Source organism: Corvus hawaiiensis, chromosome 2 (genome assembly GCF_020740725.1).
Source record: "Corvus hawaiiensis isolate bCorHaw1 chromosome 2, bCorHaw1.pri.cur, whole genome shotgun sequence".
In the NCBI taxonomy this organism is placed as follows: domain Eukaryota; kingdom Metazoa; phylum Chordata; class Aves; order Passeriformes; family Corvidae; genus Corvus; species Corvus hawaiiensis.
This window is the reverse complement of record NC_063214.1, coordinates 372298-387717: the sequence shown is the minus strand read 5'-3', so window position 1 is coordinate 387717 and position 15420 is coordinate 372298. Positions and strand designations below refer to the sequence as shown.

Below are 15420 nucleotides of genomic sequence, written 5' to 3'. Positions count from 1 at the left end.
GCTGAATTCGGCAAACCTCGGTCGTTCGGCGGGGCTCGGCTCGGTTCGGCAACATTCGACTCGGTTCGGCTGAATTCGGCGCCACTCGGCTCGGTTCGGCTGAACTCGGCGGGGCTCGGTCGTTCGGCGGGGCTCGGCTCGGTTCGGCCGAATTCGGCAGGGCTCGGTCGTTCGGCAACGTTCGGCTCGGTTCGGCTGAATTCGGCAAACCTCGGTCGTTCGGCAACATTCGGCTCGGTTCGGCTGAACTCGGCGGGGCTCGGTCGTTCGGCAGGGCTCGGCTCGGTTCGGCAAAATTCGGCAGGGCTAGTTCGTTCGGCAACGTTCGGCTCGGTTCGGCTGAATTCGGCAAACCTCGGTCGTTCGGCAAAGCTCGGCTCGGTTCGGCCGAATTCGGCAAACCTCGGTCGTTCGGCAACATTCGGCTCGGTTCGTCTGAACTCGGCTCGGCTCGGTCGTTCGGCAGGGCTCGGCTCGGTTCGGCCGAATTCGGCAGGGCTAGTTCGTTCTGCAACGTTCGGCTCGGTTCGGCTGAATTCGGCAATCCTCGGTCGTTCGGCAAAGCTCGGCTCGGTTCGGCCGAATTCGGCAAACCGCGGTCGTTCGGCGAAGCTCGGCTCGGTTCGGCTGAATTCGGGGCCAGGCGCTGCCCTCGGCGCCGCTCGGCCCGGTTCGGCCGAACTCGGCAACGCTCCGTCGGCTCGGCGGCGCCGGCCGGGCCCAGGCGCTGCGCGGGAAAGCGGCCGCCGCCTCACGTTAAACACCCAGAGCTCGGTGCTTTCCCGCTGCCCCGTCCCGCGGGCGGGCGGCCCGGCCATCGCGCGGCTACGGACGGCACTGCAGGGTCGGGCAGGAGTTCATTAGGCAGTGACTGCCCTCGCGCTAATTAATGGTCACGAGAGCAGGCGATTGGTTTCGGCTGAGCTCCATTTGGCTCGCTTCGGCGAGGCTCAACTCGGCTCAACTCGGGCCCGTTCGTTCTGCTCGGTGGCGCTCAGCTCGGTTGGGCCGAACCCGGCGGGGCTCGGTCGTTCGGCAACATTCGGCTCGGTTCGTCTGAACTCGGCGGGGCTCGGCTCAGTTCGGCTGAATTCGGCAAACCTCGGTCGTTCGGCGGGGCTCGGCTCGGTTCGGCAAAATTCGGCAGGGCTCGGTCGTTCGGCAACATTCGGCTCGGTTCGTCTGAACTCGGCGAAGCTCGGCTCAGTTCGGCTGAATTCGGCAAACCTCGGTCGTTCGGCGGGGCTCGGCTCGGTTCGGCAAAATTCGGCAGGGCTCGGTCGTTCGGCAACATTCGGCTCGGTTCGTCTGAACTCGGCGAAGCTCGGCTCACTTCGTCTGAATTCGGCAAACCTCGGTCGTTCGGCGGGGCTCGGCTCGGTTCGGCAAAATTCGGCGGGGCTCGGTCGTTCGGCAACGTTCGGCTCGGTTCGGCTGAATCCGGCGCCACTCGGCTCGGTTCGGCTGAACTCGGCGGGGCTCGGTCGTTCGGCGGGGCTCGGCTCGGTTCGGCCGAATTCGGCAGGGCTCGGTCGTTCGGCAACGTTCGGCTCGGTTCGGCTGAATTCGGCAAACCTCGGTCGTTCGGCGGGGCTCGGCTCGGTTCGGCAAAATTCGGCAGGGCTCGGTCGTTCGGCAACATTCGGCTCGGTTCGTCTGAACTCGGCGAAGCTCGGCTCAGTTCGGCTGAATTCGGCGGGGCTCGGTCGTTCGGCGGGGCTCGGCTCGGTTCGGCAAAATTCGGCGGGGCTCGGTCGTTCGGCAACATTCGGCTCGGTTCGTCTGAACTCGGCGAAGCTCGGCTCACTTCGTCTGAATTCGGCAAACCTCGGTCGTTCGGCGGGGCTCGGCTCGGTTCGGCAAAATTCGGCGGGGCTCGGTCGTTCGGCAACGTTCGGTTCGGTTCGGCTGAACTCGGCTCGGCTCGGCAAAATTCGGCAGGGCTAGTTCGTTCGGCAACGTTCGGCTCAATTCGGCAAACCTCGGTCGTTCGGCAGCGTACGGCTCGGTTCGGCTGAATTCGGCAAACCTCGGTCGTTCGGCGAAGCTCGGCTCAGTTCGGCTGAATTCGGCAAACCTCGGTCGTTCGGCAAAGCTCGGCTCGGTTCGGCTGAACTCGGCGAAGCTCGGCTCAGTTCGGCTGAATTCGGCGGGGCTCGGTCGTTCGGCGGGGCTCGGCTCGGTTCGGCAAAATTCGGCGGGGCTCGGTCGTTCGGCAACGTTCGGCTCGGTTCGTCTGAACTCGGCTCGGCTCGGCAAAATTCGGCAGGGCTAGTTCGTTCTGCAACGTTCGGCTCGGTTCGGCTGAATTCGGCAAACCTCGGTCGTTCGGCAGCGTTCGCCTCGGTTCGGCTGAATTCGGCAATCCTCGGTCGTTCGGCGAAGCTCGGCTCAGTTCGGCTGAATTCGGCAAACCTCGGTCGTTCGGCAAAGCTCGGCTCGGTTCGGCTGAATTCGGGGCCAGGCGCTGCCCTCGGCGCCGCTCGGCCCGGTTCGGCCGAACTCGGCAACGCTCCGTCGGCTCGGCGGCGCCGGCCGGGCCCAGGCGCTGCGCGGGAAAGCGGCCGCCGCCTCACGTTAAACACCCAGAGCTCGGTGCTTTCCCGCTGCCCCGTCCCGCGGGCGGGCGGCCCGGCCATCGCGCGGCTACGGACGGCACTGCAGGGTCGGGCAGGAGTTCATTAGGCAGTGACTGCCCTCGCGCTAATTAATGGTCACGAGAGCAGGCGATTGGTTTCGGCTGAGCTCCATTTGGCTCGCTTCGGCGAGGCTCAACTCGGCTCAACTCGGGCCCGTTCGTTCTGCTCGGTGGCGCTCAGCTCGGTTGGGCCGAACCCGGCGGGGCTCGGTCGTTCGGCAACATTCGGCTCGGTTCGTCTGAACTCGGCGAAGCTCGGCTCAGTTCGGCTGAATTCGGCAAACCTCGGTCGTTCGGCGGGGCTCGGCTCGGTTCGGCAACATTCGACTCGGTTCGGCTGAATTCGGCGCCACTCGGCTCGGTTCGGCTGAACTCGGCGGGGCTCGGTCGTTCGGCGGGGCTCGGCTCGGTTCGGCCGAATTCGGCAGGGCTCGGTCGTTCGGCAACGTTCGGCTCGGTTCGGCTGAATTCGGCAAACCTCGGTCGTTCGGCAACATTCGGCTCGGTTCGGCTGAACTCGGCGGGGCTCGGTCGTTCGGCAGGGCTCGGCTCGGTTCGGCAAAATTCGGCAGGGCTAGTTCGTTCGGCAACGTTCGGCTCGGTTCGGCTGAATTCGGCAAACCTCGGTCGTTCGGCAAAGCTCGGCTCGGTTCGGCCGAATTCGGCAAACCTCGGTCGTTCGGCAACATTCGGCTCGGTTCGTCTGAACTCGGCTCGGCTCGGTCGTTCGGCAGGGCTCGGCTCGGTTCGGCCGAATTCGGCAGGGCTAGTTCGTTCTGCAACGTTCGGCTCGGTTCGGCTGAATTCGGCAATCCTCGGTCGTTCGGCAAAGCTCGGCTCGGTTCGGCCGAATTCGGCAATCCTCGGTCGTTCGGCGAAGCTCGGCTCGGTTCGGCTGAATTCGGGGCCAGGCGCTGCCCTCGGCGCCGCTCGGCCCGGTTCGGCCGAACTCGGCAACGCTCCGTCGGCTCGGCGGCGCCGGCCGGGCCCAGGCGCTGCGCGGGAAAGCGGCCGCCGCCTCACGTTAAACACCCAGAGCTCGGTGCTTTCCCGCTGCCCCGTCCCGCGGGCGGGCGGCCCGGCCATCGCGCGGCTACGGACGGCACTGCAGGGTCGGGCAGGAGTTCATTAGGCAGTGACTGCCCTCGCGCTAATTAATGGTCACGAGAGCAGGCGATTGGTTTCGGCTGAGCTCCATTTGGCTCGCTTCGGCGAGGCTCAACTCGGCTCAACTCGGGCCCGTTCGTTCTGCTCGGTGGCGCTCAGCTCGGTTGGGCCGAACCCGGCGGGGCTCGGTCGTTCGGCAACATTCGGCTCGGTTCGTCTGAACTCGGCGAAGCTCGGCTCAGTTCGGCTGAATTCGGCAAACCTCGGTCGTTCGGCGGGGCTCGGCTCGGTTCGGCAAAATTCGGCAGGGCTCGGTCGTTCGGCAACATTCGACTCAGTTCGGCTGAACTCGGCGGGGCTCGGTCGTTCGGCGGGGCTCGGCTCGGTTCGGCCGAATTCGGTAGGGCTCGGTCGTTCGGCAACGTTCGGCTCGGTTCGGCTGAATTCGGCAAACCTCGGTCGTTCGGCAACATTCGGCTCGGTTCGGCTGAACTCGGCGAAGCTCAGCTCAGTTCGGCTGAACTCGGCGGGGCTCGGTCGTTCGGCGGGGCTCGGCTCGGTTCGGCCGAATTCGGTAGGGCTCGGTCGTTCGGCAACGTTCGGCTCGGTTCGGCTGAATTCGGCAAACCTCGGTCGTTCGGCAACATTCGGCTCGGTTCGGCTGAACTCGGCGGGGCTCGGTCGTTCGGCAGGGCTCGGCTCGGTTCGGCAAAATTCGGCAGGGCTAGTTCGTTCGGCCACGTTCGGCTCGGTTCGGCTGAATTCGGCAAACCTCGGTCGTTCGGCAAAGCTCGGCTCGGTTCGGCCGAATTCGGCAAACCTCGGTCGTTCGGCAACATTCGGCTCGGTTCGTCTGAACTCGGCAAACCTCGGTCGTTCGGCAGGGCTCGGCTCGGTTCGGCCGAATTCGGCAGGGCTAGTTCGTTCTGCAACGTTCGGCTCGGTTCGGCTGAATTCGGCAAACCTCGGTCGTTCGGCAGCGTTCGGCTCGGTTCGGCTGAATTCGGCAAACCTCGGTCGTTCGGCGAAGCTCGGCTCAGTTCGGCTGAATTCGGCAAACCTCGGTCGTTCGGCAAAGCTCGGCTCGGTTCGGCTGAATTCGGGGCCAGGCGCTGCCCTCGGCGCCGCTCGGCCCGGTTCGGCCGAACTCGGCAACGCTCCGTCGGCTCGGCGGCGCCGGCCGGGCCCAGGCGCTGCGCGGGAAAGCGGCCGCCGCCTCACGTTAAACACCCAGAGCTCGGTGCTTTCCCGCTGCCCCGTCCCGCGGGCGGGCGGCCCGGCCATCGCGCGGCTACGGACGGCACTGCAGGGTCGGGCAGGAGTTCATTAGGCAGTGACTGCCCTCGCGCTAATTAATGGTCACGAGAGCAGGCGATTGGTTTCGGCTGAGCTCCATTTGGCTCGCTTCGGCGAGGCTCAACTCGGCTCAACTCGGGCCCGTTCGTTCTGCTCGGTGGCGCTCAGCTCGGTTGGGCCGAACCCGGCGGGGCTCGGTCGTTCGGCAACATTCGGCTCGGTTCGTCTGAACTCGGCGAAGCTCGGCTCAGTTCGTCTGAATTCGGCAAACCTCGGTCGTTCGGCGGGGCTCGGCTCGGTTCGGCAAAATTCGGCAGGGCTCGTCTGAACTCGGCGAAGCTCAGCTCAGTTCGGCTGAATTCGGCGGGGCTCGGTCGTTCGGCGGGGCTCGGCTCGGTTCGGCAAAATTCGGCGGGGCTCGATCGTTCGGCAACATTCGGCTCGGTTCGTCTGAACTCGGCGAAGCTCGGCTCAGTTCGGCTGAATTCGGCGGGGCTCGGTCGTTCGGCGGGGCTCGGCTCGGTTCGGCAAAATTCGGCGGGGCTCGGTCGTTCGGCAACGTTCGGCTCGGTTCGTCTGAACTCGGCTCGGCTCGGCAAAATTCGGCAGGGCTAGTTCGTTCGGCAACGTTCGGCTCGGTTCGGCTGAATTCGGCAAACCTCGGTCGTTCGGCAGCGTTCGGCTCGGTTCGGCTGAATTCGGCAATCCTCGGTCGTTCGGCAAAGCTCGGCTCGGTTCGGCCGAATTCGGCAAACCTCGGTCGTTCGGCAACATTCGGCTCGGTTCGGCTGAATTCGGCAAACCTCGGTCGTTCGGCAAAGCTCGGCTCGGTTCGGCCGAATTCGGCAAACCTCGGTCGTTCGGCAACGTTCGGCTCGGTTCCGCTGAATTCGGGGCCAGGCGCTGCCCTCGGCGCCGCTCGGCCCGGTTCGGCCGAACTCGGCAACGCTCCGTCGGCTCGGCGGCGCCGGCCGGGCCCAGGCGCTGCGCGGGAAAGCGGCCGCCGCCTCACGTTAAACACCCAGAGCTCGGTGCTTTCCCGCTGCCCCGTCCCGCGGGCGGGCGGCCCGGCCATCGCGCGGCTACGGACGGCACTGCAGGGTCGGGCAGGAGTTCATTAGGCAGTGACTGCCCTCGCGCTAATTAATGGTCACGAGAGCAGGCGATTGGTTTCGGCTGAGCTCCATTTGGCTCGCTTCGGCGAGGCTCAACTCGGCTCAACTCGGGCCCGTTCGTTCTGCTCGGTGGCGCTCAGCTCGGTTGGGCCGAACCCGGCAGGGCTCGGTCGTTCGGCAACATTCGGCTCGGTTCGTCTGAACTCGGCGAAGCTCGGCTCAGTTCGGCTGAATTCGGCAAACCTCGGTCGTTCGGCGGGGCTCGGCTCGGTTCGGCAACATTCGACTCGGTTCGTCTGAATTCGGCGCCACTCGGCTCGGTTCGGCTGAACTCGGCGGGGCTCGGTCGTTCGGCGGGGCTCGGCTCGGTTCGGCCGAATTCGGCAGGGCTCGGTCGTTCGGCAACGTTCGGCTCGGTTCGGCTGAATTCGGCAAACCTCGGTCGTTCGGCAACATTCGGCTCGGTTCGGCTGAACTCGGCGGGGCTCGGTCGTTCGGCAGGGCTCGGCTCGGTTCGGCAAAATTCGGCAGGGCTAGTTCGTTCGGCAACGTTCGGCTCGGTTCGGCTGAATTCGGCAAACCTCGGTCGTTCGGCAAAGCTCGGCTCGGTTCGGCCGAATTCGGCAAACCTCGGTCGTTCGGCAACATTCGGCTCGGTTCGTCTGAACTCGGCTCGGCTCGGTCGTTCGGCAGGGCTCGGCTCGGTTCGGCCGAATTCGGCAGGGCTAGTTCGTTCTGCAACGTTCGGCTCGGTTCGGCTGAATTCGGCAATCCTCGGTCGTTCGGCAAAGCTCGGCTCGGTTCGGCCGAATTCGGCAAACCGCGGTCGTTCGGCGAAGCTCGGCTCGGTTCGGCTGAATTCGGGGCCAGGCGCTGCCCTCGGCGCCGCTCGGCCCGGTTCGGCCGAACTCGGCAACGCTCCGTCGGCTCGGCGGCGCCGGCCGGGCCCAGGCGCTGCGCGGGAAAGCGGCCGCCGCCTCACGTTAAACACCCAGAGCTCGGTGCTTTCCCGCTGCCCCGTCCCGCGGGCGGACGGCCCGGCCATCGCGCGGCTACGGACGGCACTGCAGGGTCGGGCAGGAGTTCATTAGGCAGTGACTGCCCTCGCGCTAATTAATGGTCACGAGAGCAGGCGATTGGTTTCGGCTGAGCTCCATTTGGCTCGCTTCGGCGAGGCTCAACTCGGCTCAACTCGGGCCCGTTCGTTCTGCTCGGTGGCGCTCAGCTCGGTTGGGCCGAACCCGGCGGGGCTCGGTCGTTCGGCAACATTCGGCTCGGTTCGTCTGAACTCGGCGGGGCTCGGCTCAGTTCGGCTGAATTCGGCAAACCTCGGTCGTTCGGCGGGGCTCGGCTCGGTTCGGCAAAATTCGGCAGGGCTCGGTCGTTCGGCAACATTCGGCTCGGTTCGTCTGAACTCGGCGAAGCTCGGCTCAGTTCGGCTGAATTCGGCAAACCTCGGTCGTTCGGCGGGGCTCGGCTCGGTTCGGCAAAATTCGGCAGGGCTCGGTCGTTCGGCAACATTCGGCTCGGTTCGTCTGAACTCGGCGAAGCTCGGCTCACTTCGTCTGAATTCGGCAAACCTCGGTCGTTCGGCGGGGCTCGGCTCGGTTCGGCAAAATTCGGCGGGGCTCGGTCGTTCGGCAACGTTCGGCTCGGTTCGGCTGAATCCGGCGCCACTCGGCTCGGTTCGGCTGAACTCGGCGGGGCTCGGTCGTTCGGCGGGGCTCGGCTCGGTTCGGCCGAATTCGGCAGGGCTCGGTCGTTCGGCAACGTTCGGCTCGGTTCGGCTGAATTCGGCAAACCTCGGTCGTTCGGCGGGGCTCGGCTCGGTTCGGCAAAATTCGGCAGGGCTCGGTCGTTCGGCAACATTCGGCTCGGTTCGTCTGAACTCGGCGAAGCTCGGCTCAGTTCGGCTGAATTCGGCGGGGCTCGGTCGTTCGGCGGGGCTCGGCTCGGTTCGGCAAAATTCGGCGGGGCTCGGTCGTTCGGCAACATTCGGCTCGGTTCGTCTGAACTCGGCGAAGCTCGGCTCACTTCGTCTGAATTCGGCAAACCTCGGTCGTTCGGCGGGGCTCGGCTCGGTTCGGCAAAATTCGGCGGGGCTCGGTCGTTCGGCAACGTTCGGTTCGGTTCGGCTGAACTCGGCTCGGCTCGGCAAAATTCGGCAGGGCTAGTTCGTTCGGCAACGTTCGGCTCAATTCGGCAAACCTCGGTCGTTCGGCAGCGTACGGCTCGGTTCGGCTGAATTCGGCAAACCTCGGTCGTTCGGCGAAGCTCGGCTCAGTTCGGCTGAATTCGGCAAACCTCGGTCGTTCGGCAAAGCTCGGCTCGGTTCGGCTGAACTCGGCGAAGCTCGGCTCAGTTCGGCTGAATTCGGCGGGGCTCGGTCGTTCGGCGGGGCTCGGCTCGGTTCGGCAAAATTCGGCGGGGCTCGGTCGTTCGGCAACGTTCGGCTCGGTTCGTCTGAACTCGGCTCGGCTCGGCAAAATTCGGCAGGGCTAGTTCGTTCGGCAACGTTCGGCTCGGTTCGGCTGAATTCGGCAAACCTCGGTCGTTCGGCAGCGTTCGCCTCGGTTCGGCTGAATTCGGCAATCCTCGGTCGTTCGGCGAAGCTCGGCTCAGTTCGGCTGAATTCGGCAAACCTCGGTCGTTCGGCAAAGCTCGGCTCGGTTCGGCTGAATTCGGGGCCAGGCGCTGCCCTCGGCGCCGCTCGGCCCGGTTCGGCCGAACTCGGCAACGCTCCGTCGGCTCGGCGGCGCCGGCCGGGCCCAGGCGCTGCGCGGGAAAGCGGCCGCCGCCTCACGTTAAACACCCAGAGCTCGGTGCTTTCCCGCTGCCCCGTCCCGCGGGCGGGCGGCCCGGCCATCGCGCGGCTACGGACGGCACTGCAGGGTCGGGCAGGAGTTCATTAGGCAGTGACTGCCCTCGCGCTAATTAATGGTCACGAGAGCAGGCGATTGGTTTCGGCTGAGCTCCATTTGGCTCGCTTCGGCGAGGCTCAACTCGGCTCAACTCGGGCCCGTTCGTTCTGCTCGGTGGCGCTCAGCTCGGTTGGGCCGAACCCGGCGGGGCTCGGTCGTTCGGCAACATTCGGCTCGGTTCGTCTGAACTCGGCGAAGCTCGGCTCAGTTCGGCTGAATTCGGCAAACCTCGGTCGTTCGGCGGGGCTCGGCTCGGTTCGGCAACATTCGACTCGGTTCGGCTGAATTCGGCGCCACTCGGCTCGGTTCGGCTGAACTCGGCGGGGCTCGGTCGTTCGGCGGGGCTCGGCTCGGTTCGGCCGAATTCGGCAGGGCTCGGTCGTTCGGCAACGTTCGGCTCGGTTCGGCTGAATTCGGCAAACCTCGGTCGTTCGGCAACATTCGGCTCGGTTCGGCTGAACTCGGCGGGGCTCGGTCGTTCGGCAGGGCTCGGCTCGGTTCGGCAAAATTCGGCAGGGCTAGTTCGTTCGGCAACGTTCGGCTCGGTTCGGCTGAATTCGGCAAACCTCGGTCGTTCGGCAAAGCTCGGCTCGGTTCGGCCGAATTCGGCAAACCTCGGTCGTTCGGCAACATTCGGCTCGGTTCGTCTGAACTCGGCTCGGCTCGGTCGTTCGGCAGGGCTCGGCTCGGTTCGGCCGAATTCGGCAGGGCTAGTTCGTTCTGCAACGTTCGGCTCGGTTCGGCTGAATTCGGCAATCCTCGGTCGTTCGGCAAAGCTCGGCTCGGTTCGGCCGAATTCGGCAATCCTCGGTCGTTCGGCGAAGCTCGGCTCGGTTCGGCTGAATTCGGGGCCAGGCGCTGCCCTCGGCGCCGCTCGGCCCGGTTCGGCCGAACTCGGCAACGCTCCGTCGGCTCGGCGGCGCCGGCCGGGCCCAGGCGCTGCGCGGGAAAGCGGCCGCCGCCTCACGTTAAACACCCAGAGCTCGGTGCTTTCCCGCTGCCCCGTCCCGCGGGCGGGCGGCCCGGCCATCGCGCGGCTACGGACGGCACTGCAGGGTCGGGCAGGAGTTCATTAGGCAGTGACTGCCCTCGCGCTAATTAATGGTCACGAGAGCAGGCGATTGGTTTCGGCTGAGCTCCATTTGGCTCGCTTCGGCGAGGCTCAACTCGGCTCAACTCGGGCCCGTTCGTTCTGCTCGGTGGCGCTCAGCTCGGTTGGGCCGAACCCGGCGGGGCTCGGTCGTTCGGCAACATTCGGCTCGGTTCGTCTGAACTCGGCGAAGCTCGGCTCAGTTCGGCTGAATTCGGCAAACCTCGGTCGTTCGGCGGGGCTCGGCTCGGTTCGGCAAAATTCGGCAGGGCTCGGTCGTTCGGCAACATTCGACTCAGTTCGGCTGAACTCGGCGGGGCTCGGTCGTTCGGCGGGGCTCGGCTCGGTTCGGCCGAATTCGGTAGGGCTCGGTCGTTCGGCAACGTTCGGCTCGGTTCGGCTGAATTCGGCAAACCTCGGTCGTTCGGCAACATTCGGCTCGGTTCGGCTGAACTCGGCGAAGCTCAGCTCAGTTCGGCTGAACTCGGCGGGGCTCGGTCGTTCGGCGGGGCTCGGCTCGGTTCGGCCGAATTCGGTAGGGCTCGGTCGTTCGGCAACGTTCGGCTCGGTTCGGCTGAATTCGGCAAACCTCGGTCGTTCGGCAACATTCGGCTCGGTTCGGCTGAACTCGGCGGGGCTCGGTCGTTCGGCAGGGCTCGGCTCGGTTCGGCAAAATTCGGCAGGGCTAGTTCGTTCGGCCACGTTCGGCTCGGTTCGGCTGAATTCGGCAAACCTCGGTCGTTCGGCAAAGCTCGGCTCGGTTCGGCCGAATTCGGCAAACCTCGGTCGTTCGGCAACATTCGGCTCGGTTCGTCTGAACTCGGCAAACCTCGGTCGTTCGGCAGGGCTCGGCTCGGTTCGGCCGAATTCGGCAGGGCTAGTTCGTTCTGCAACGTTCGGCTCGGTTCGGCTGAATTCGGCAAACCTCGGTCGTTCGGCAGCGTTCGGCTCGGTTCGGCTGAATTCGGCAAACCTCGGTCGTTCGGCGAAGCTCGGCTCAGTTCGGCTGAATTCGGCAAACCTCGGTCGTTCGGCAAAGCTCGGCTCGGTTCGGCTGAATTCGGGGCCAGGCGCTGCCCTCGGCGCCGCTCGGCCCGGTTCGGCCGAACTCGGCAACGCTCCGTCGGCTCGGCGGCGCCGGCCGGGCCCAGGCGCTGCGCGGGAAAGCGGCCGCCGCCTCACGTTAAACACCCAGAGCTCGGTGCTTTCCCGCTGCCCCGTCCCGCGGGCGGGCGGCCCGGCCATCGCGCGGCTACGGACGGCACTGCAGGGTCGGGCAGGAGTTCATTAGGCAGTGACTGCCCTCGCGCTAATTAATGGTCACGAGAGCAGGCGATTGGTTTCGGCTGAGCTCCATTTGGCTCGCTTCGGCGAGGCTCAACTCGGCTCAACTCGGGCCCGTTCGTTCTGCTCGGTGGCGCTCAGCTCGGTTGGGCCGAACCCGGCGGGGCTCGGTCGTTCGGCAACATTCGGCTCGGTTCGTCTGAACTCGGCGAAGCTCGGCTCAGTTCGTCTGAATTCGGCAAACCTCGGTCGTTCGGCGGGGCTCGGCTCGGTTCGGCAAAATTCGGCAGGGCTCGTCTGAACTCGGCGAAGCTCAGCTCAGTTCGGCTGAATTCGGCGGGGCTCGGTCGTTCGGCGGGGCTCGGCTCGGTTCGGCAAAATTCGGCGGGGCTCGATCGTTCGGCAACATTCGGCTCGGTTCGTCTGAACTCGGCGAAGCTCGGCTCAGTTCGGCTGAATTCGGCGGGGCTCGGTCGTTCGGCGGGGCTCGGCTCGGTTCGGCAAAATTCGGCGGGGCTCGGTCGTTCGGCAACGTTCGGCTCGGTTCGTCTGAACTCGGCTCGGCTCGGCAAAATTCGGCAGGGCTAGTTCGTTCGGCAACGTTCGGCTCGGTTCGGCTGAATTCGGCAAACCTCGGTCGTTCGGCAGCGTTCGGCTCGGTTCGGCTGAATTCGGCAATCCTCGGTCGTTCGGCAAAGCTCGGCTCGGTTCGGCCGAATTCGGCAAACCTCGGTCGTTCGGCAACATTCGGCTCGGTTCGGCTGAATTCGGCAAACCTCGGTCGTTCGGCAAAGCTCGGCTCGGTTCGGCCGAATTCGGCAAACCTCGGTCGTTCGGCAACGTTCGGCTCGGTTCCGCTGAATTCGGGGCCAGGCGCTGCCCTCGGCGCCGCTCGGCCCGGTTCGGCCGAACTCGGCAACGCTCCGTCGGCTCGGCGGCGCCGGCCGGGCCCAGGCGCTGCGCGGGAAAGCGGCCGCCGCCTCACGTTAAACACCCAGAGCTCGGTGCTTTCCCGCTGCCCCGTCCCGCGGGCGGGCGGCCCGGCCATCGCGCGGCTACGGACGGCACTGCAGGGTCGGGCAGGAGTTCATTAGGCAGTGACTGCCCTCGCGCTAATTAATGGTCACGAGAGCAGGCGATTGGTTTCGGCTGAGCTCCATTTGGCTCGCTTCGGCGAGGCTCAACTCGGCTCAACTCGGGCCCGTTCGTTCTGCTCGGTGGCGCTCAGCTCGGTTGGGCCGAACCCGGCAGGGCTCGGTCGTTCGGCAACATTCGGCTCGGTTCGTCTGAACTCGGCGAAGCTCGGCTCAGTTCGGCTGAATTCGGCAAACCTCGGTCGTTCGGCGGGGCTCGGCTCGGTTCGGCAAAATTCGGCAGGGCTCGGTCGTTCGGCAACATTCGGCTCGGTTCGTCTGAACTCGGCGAAGCTCGGCTCAGTTCGGCTGAATTCGGCAAACCTCGGTCGTTCGGCGGGGCTCGGCTCGGTTCGGCAAAATTCGGCGGGGCTCGGTCGTTCGGCAACATTCGGCTCGGTTCGTCTGAACTCGGCGAAGCTCGGCTCAGTTCGTCTGAATTCGGCAAACCTCGGTCGTTCGGCGGGGCTCGGCTCGGTTCGGCAAAATTCGGCGGGGCTCGGTCGTTCGGCAACGTTCGGCTCGGTTCGGCTGAATCCGGCGCCACTCGGCTCGGTTCGGCTGAACTCGGCGGGGCTCGGTCGTTCGGCGGGGCTCGGCTCGGTTCGGCCGAATTCGGCAGGGCTCGGTCGTTCGGCAACGTTCGGCTCGGTTCGGCTGAATTCGGCAAACCTCGGTCGTTCGGCGGGGCTCGGCTCGGTTCGGCAAAATTCGGCAGGGCTCGGTCGTTCGGCAACATTCGGCTCGGTTCGGCTGAACTCGATTCGGCTCGGCAAAATTCGGCAGGGCTAGTTCGTTCGGCCACGTTCGGCTCGGTTCGGCTGAATTCGGCAAACCTCGGTCGTTCGGCAGCGTTCGGCTCGGTTCGGCTGAATTCGGCAGGGCTCGGCTCGGTTCGGCCGAATTCGGCGGGGCTCGGTCATTCGGCGGGGCTCGGCTCGGTTCGGCTGAATTCGGCAAACCTCGGTCGTTCGGCAGCGTTCGGCTCGGTTCGGCTGAATTCGGCAAACCTCGGTCGTTCGGCAAAGCTCGGCTCGGCTCGGCTGAATTCGGGGCCAGGCGCTGCCCTCGGCGCCGCTCGGCCCGGTTCGGCCGAACTCGGCAACGCTCCGTCGGCTCGGCGGCGCCGGCCGGGCCCAGGCGCTGCGCGGGAAAGCGGCCGCCGCCTCACGTTAAACACCCAGAGCTCGGTGCTTTCCCGCTGCCCCGTCCCGCGGGCGGGCGGCCCGGCCATCGCGCGGCTACGGACGGCACTGCAGGGTCGGGCAGGAGTTCATTAGGCAGTGACTGCCCTCGCGCTAATTAATGGTCACGAGAGCAGGCGATTGGTTTCGGCTGAGCTCCATTTGGCTCGCTTCGGCGAGGCTCAACTCGGCTCAACTCGGGCCCGTTCGTTCTGCTCGGTGGCGCTCAGCTCGGTCGTTCGGCAACATTCGGCTCGGTTCGTCTGAACTCGGCGAAGCTCGGCTCAGTTCGTCTGAATTCGGCAAACCTCGGTCGTTCGGCGGGGCTCGGCTCGGTTCGGCAAAATTCGGCAGGGCTCGTCTGAACTCGGCGAAGCTCAGCTCAGTTCGGCTGAATTCGGCGGGGCTCGGTCGTTCGGCGGGGCTCGGCTCGGTTCGGCAAAATTCGGCGGGGCTCGGTCGTTCGGCAACATTCGGCTCGGTTCGTCTGAACTCGGCAGGGCTCGGTCGTTCGGCAACGTTCGGCTCGGTTCGGCTGAATTCGGCAAACCTCGGTCGTTCGGCAACATTCGGCTCGGTTCGGCTGAACTCGGCCGGGCTCGGTCGTTCGGCAGGGCTCGGCTCGGTTCGGCAAAATTCGGCAGGGCTCGGTCGTTCTGCAACGTTCGGCTCGGTTCGGCTGAATTCGGCAAAGCTCGGTCGTTCGGCAAAGCTCGGCTCGGTTCGGCCGAATTCGGCAAACCTCGGTCGTTCGGCAACATTCGGCTCGGTTCGTCTGAACTCGGCTCGGCTCGGTCGTTCGGCAGGGCTCGGCTCGGTTCGGCCGAATTCGGCAGGGCTAGTTCGTTCTGCAACGTTCGGCTCGGTTCGGCTGAATTCGGCAATCCTCGGTCGTTCGGCAAAGCTCGGCTCGGTTCGGCCGAATTCGGCAAACCTCGGTCGTTCGGCAACGTTCGGCTCGGTTCGGCTGAATTCGGGGCCAGGCGCTGCCCTCGGCGCCGCTCGGCCCGGTTCGGCCGAACTCGGCAACGCTCCGTCGGCTCGGCGGCGCCGGCCGGGCCCAGGCGCTGCGCGGGAAAGCGGCCGCCGCCTCACGTTAAACACCCAGAGCTCGGTGCTTTCCCGCTGCCCCGTCCCGCGGGCGGGCGGCCCGGCCATCGCGCGGCTACGGACGGCACTGCAGGGTCGGGCAGGAGTTCATTAGGCAGTGACTGCCCTCGCGCTAATTAATGGTCACGAGAGCAGGCGATTGGTTTCGGCTGAGCTCCATTTGGCTCGCTTCGGCGAGGCTCAACTCGGCTCAACTCGGGCCCGTTCGTTCTGCTCGGTGGCGCTCAGCTCGGTTGGGCCGAACCCGGCGGGGCTCGGTCGTTCGGCAACATTCGGCTCGGTTCGTCTGAACTCGGCGAAGCTCGGCTCAGTTCGTCTGAATTCGGCAAACCTCGGTCGTTCGGCGGGGCTCGGCTCGGTTCGGCAAAATTCGGCAGGGCTCGGTCGTTCGGCAACATTCGGCTCGGTTCGTCTGAACTCGGCGAAGCTCGGCTCAGTTCGTCTGAATTCGGCAAACCTCGGTCGTTCGGCGGGGCTCGGCTCGGTTCGGCAAAATTCGGCGGGGCTCGGTCGTTCGGCAACGTTCGGCTCGGTTCGGCTGA

The 15420-nt window shown here is 65.9% G+C and overlaps 2 protein-coding genes across 6 annotated transcripts; both read right to left on the bottom strand.

Annotated features, from left to right (window-relative positions):
• Window positions 1–3380: 3380 nt before the first annotated feature.
• LOC125318079 lies at window positions 3381–9022 on the bottom strand. 5 transcript variants are annotated; one of them, XR_007200263.1, is made up of 4 exons: window positions 6594–6778; window positions 4710–5458; window positions 4566–4613; window positions 3398–4007 (listed from the first exon to the last, which is right to left on the bottom strand). XR_007200263.1 is itself a non-coding variant. In XM_048288458.1 (3 exons), the coding sequence occupies exons 1-3, from the start codon at window positions 9020–9022 to the stop codon at window positions 3857–3859; spliced, it is 663 nt and encodes a 220-aa protein (XP_048144415.1). In that variant the 3' UTR covers window positions 3381–3856. The 5 variants fall into 5 exon arrangements, 2 of the variants coding, with proteins under 2 accessions (XP_048144415.1, XP_048144426.1); XR_007200264.1 differs by lacking the exon at window positions 6594–6778 and adding an exon at window positions 6786–6817 and having other exon boundaries at window positions 3399–4007; window positions 4710–5360; XM_048288458.1 differs by lacking the exon at window positions 6594–6778 and adding an exon at window positions 8703–9022 and having other exon boundaries at window positions 3381–4007; window positions 4566–4757.
• An 838-nt stretch (window positions 9023–9860) lies between these two features.
• LOC125318085 lies at window positions 9861–11685 on the bottom strand. Its single transcript, XM_048288499.1, has 2 exons — window positions 10949–11685; window positions 9861–10390 (listed from the first exon to the last, which is right to left on the bottom strand). The coding sequence occupies exons 1-2, from the start codon at window positions 11410–11412 to the stop codon at window positions 10240–10242; spliced, it is 615 nt and encodes a 204-aa protein (XP_048144456.1). The 5' UTR covers window positions 11413–11685; the 3' UTR covers window positions 9861–10239.
• Window positions 11686–15420: the final 3735 nt, after the last annotated feature.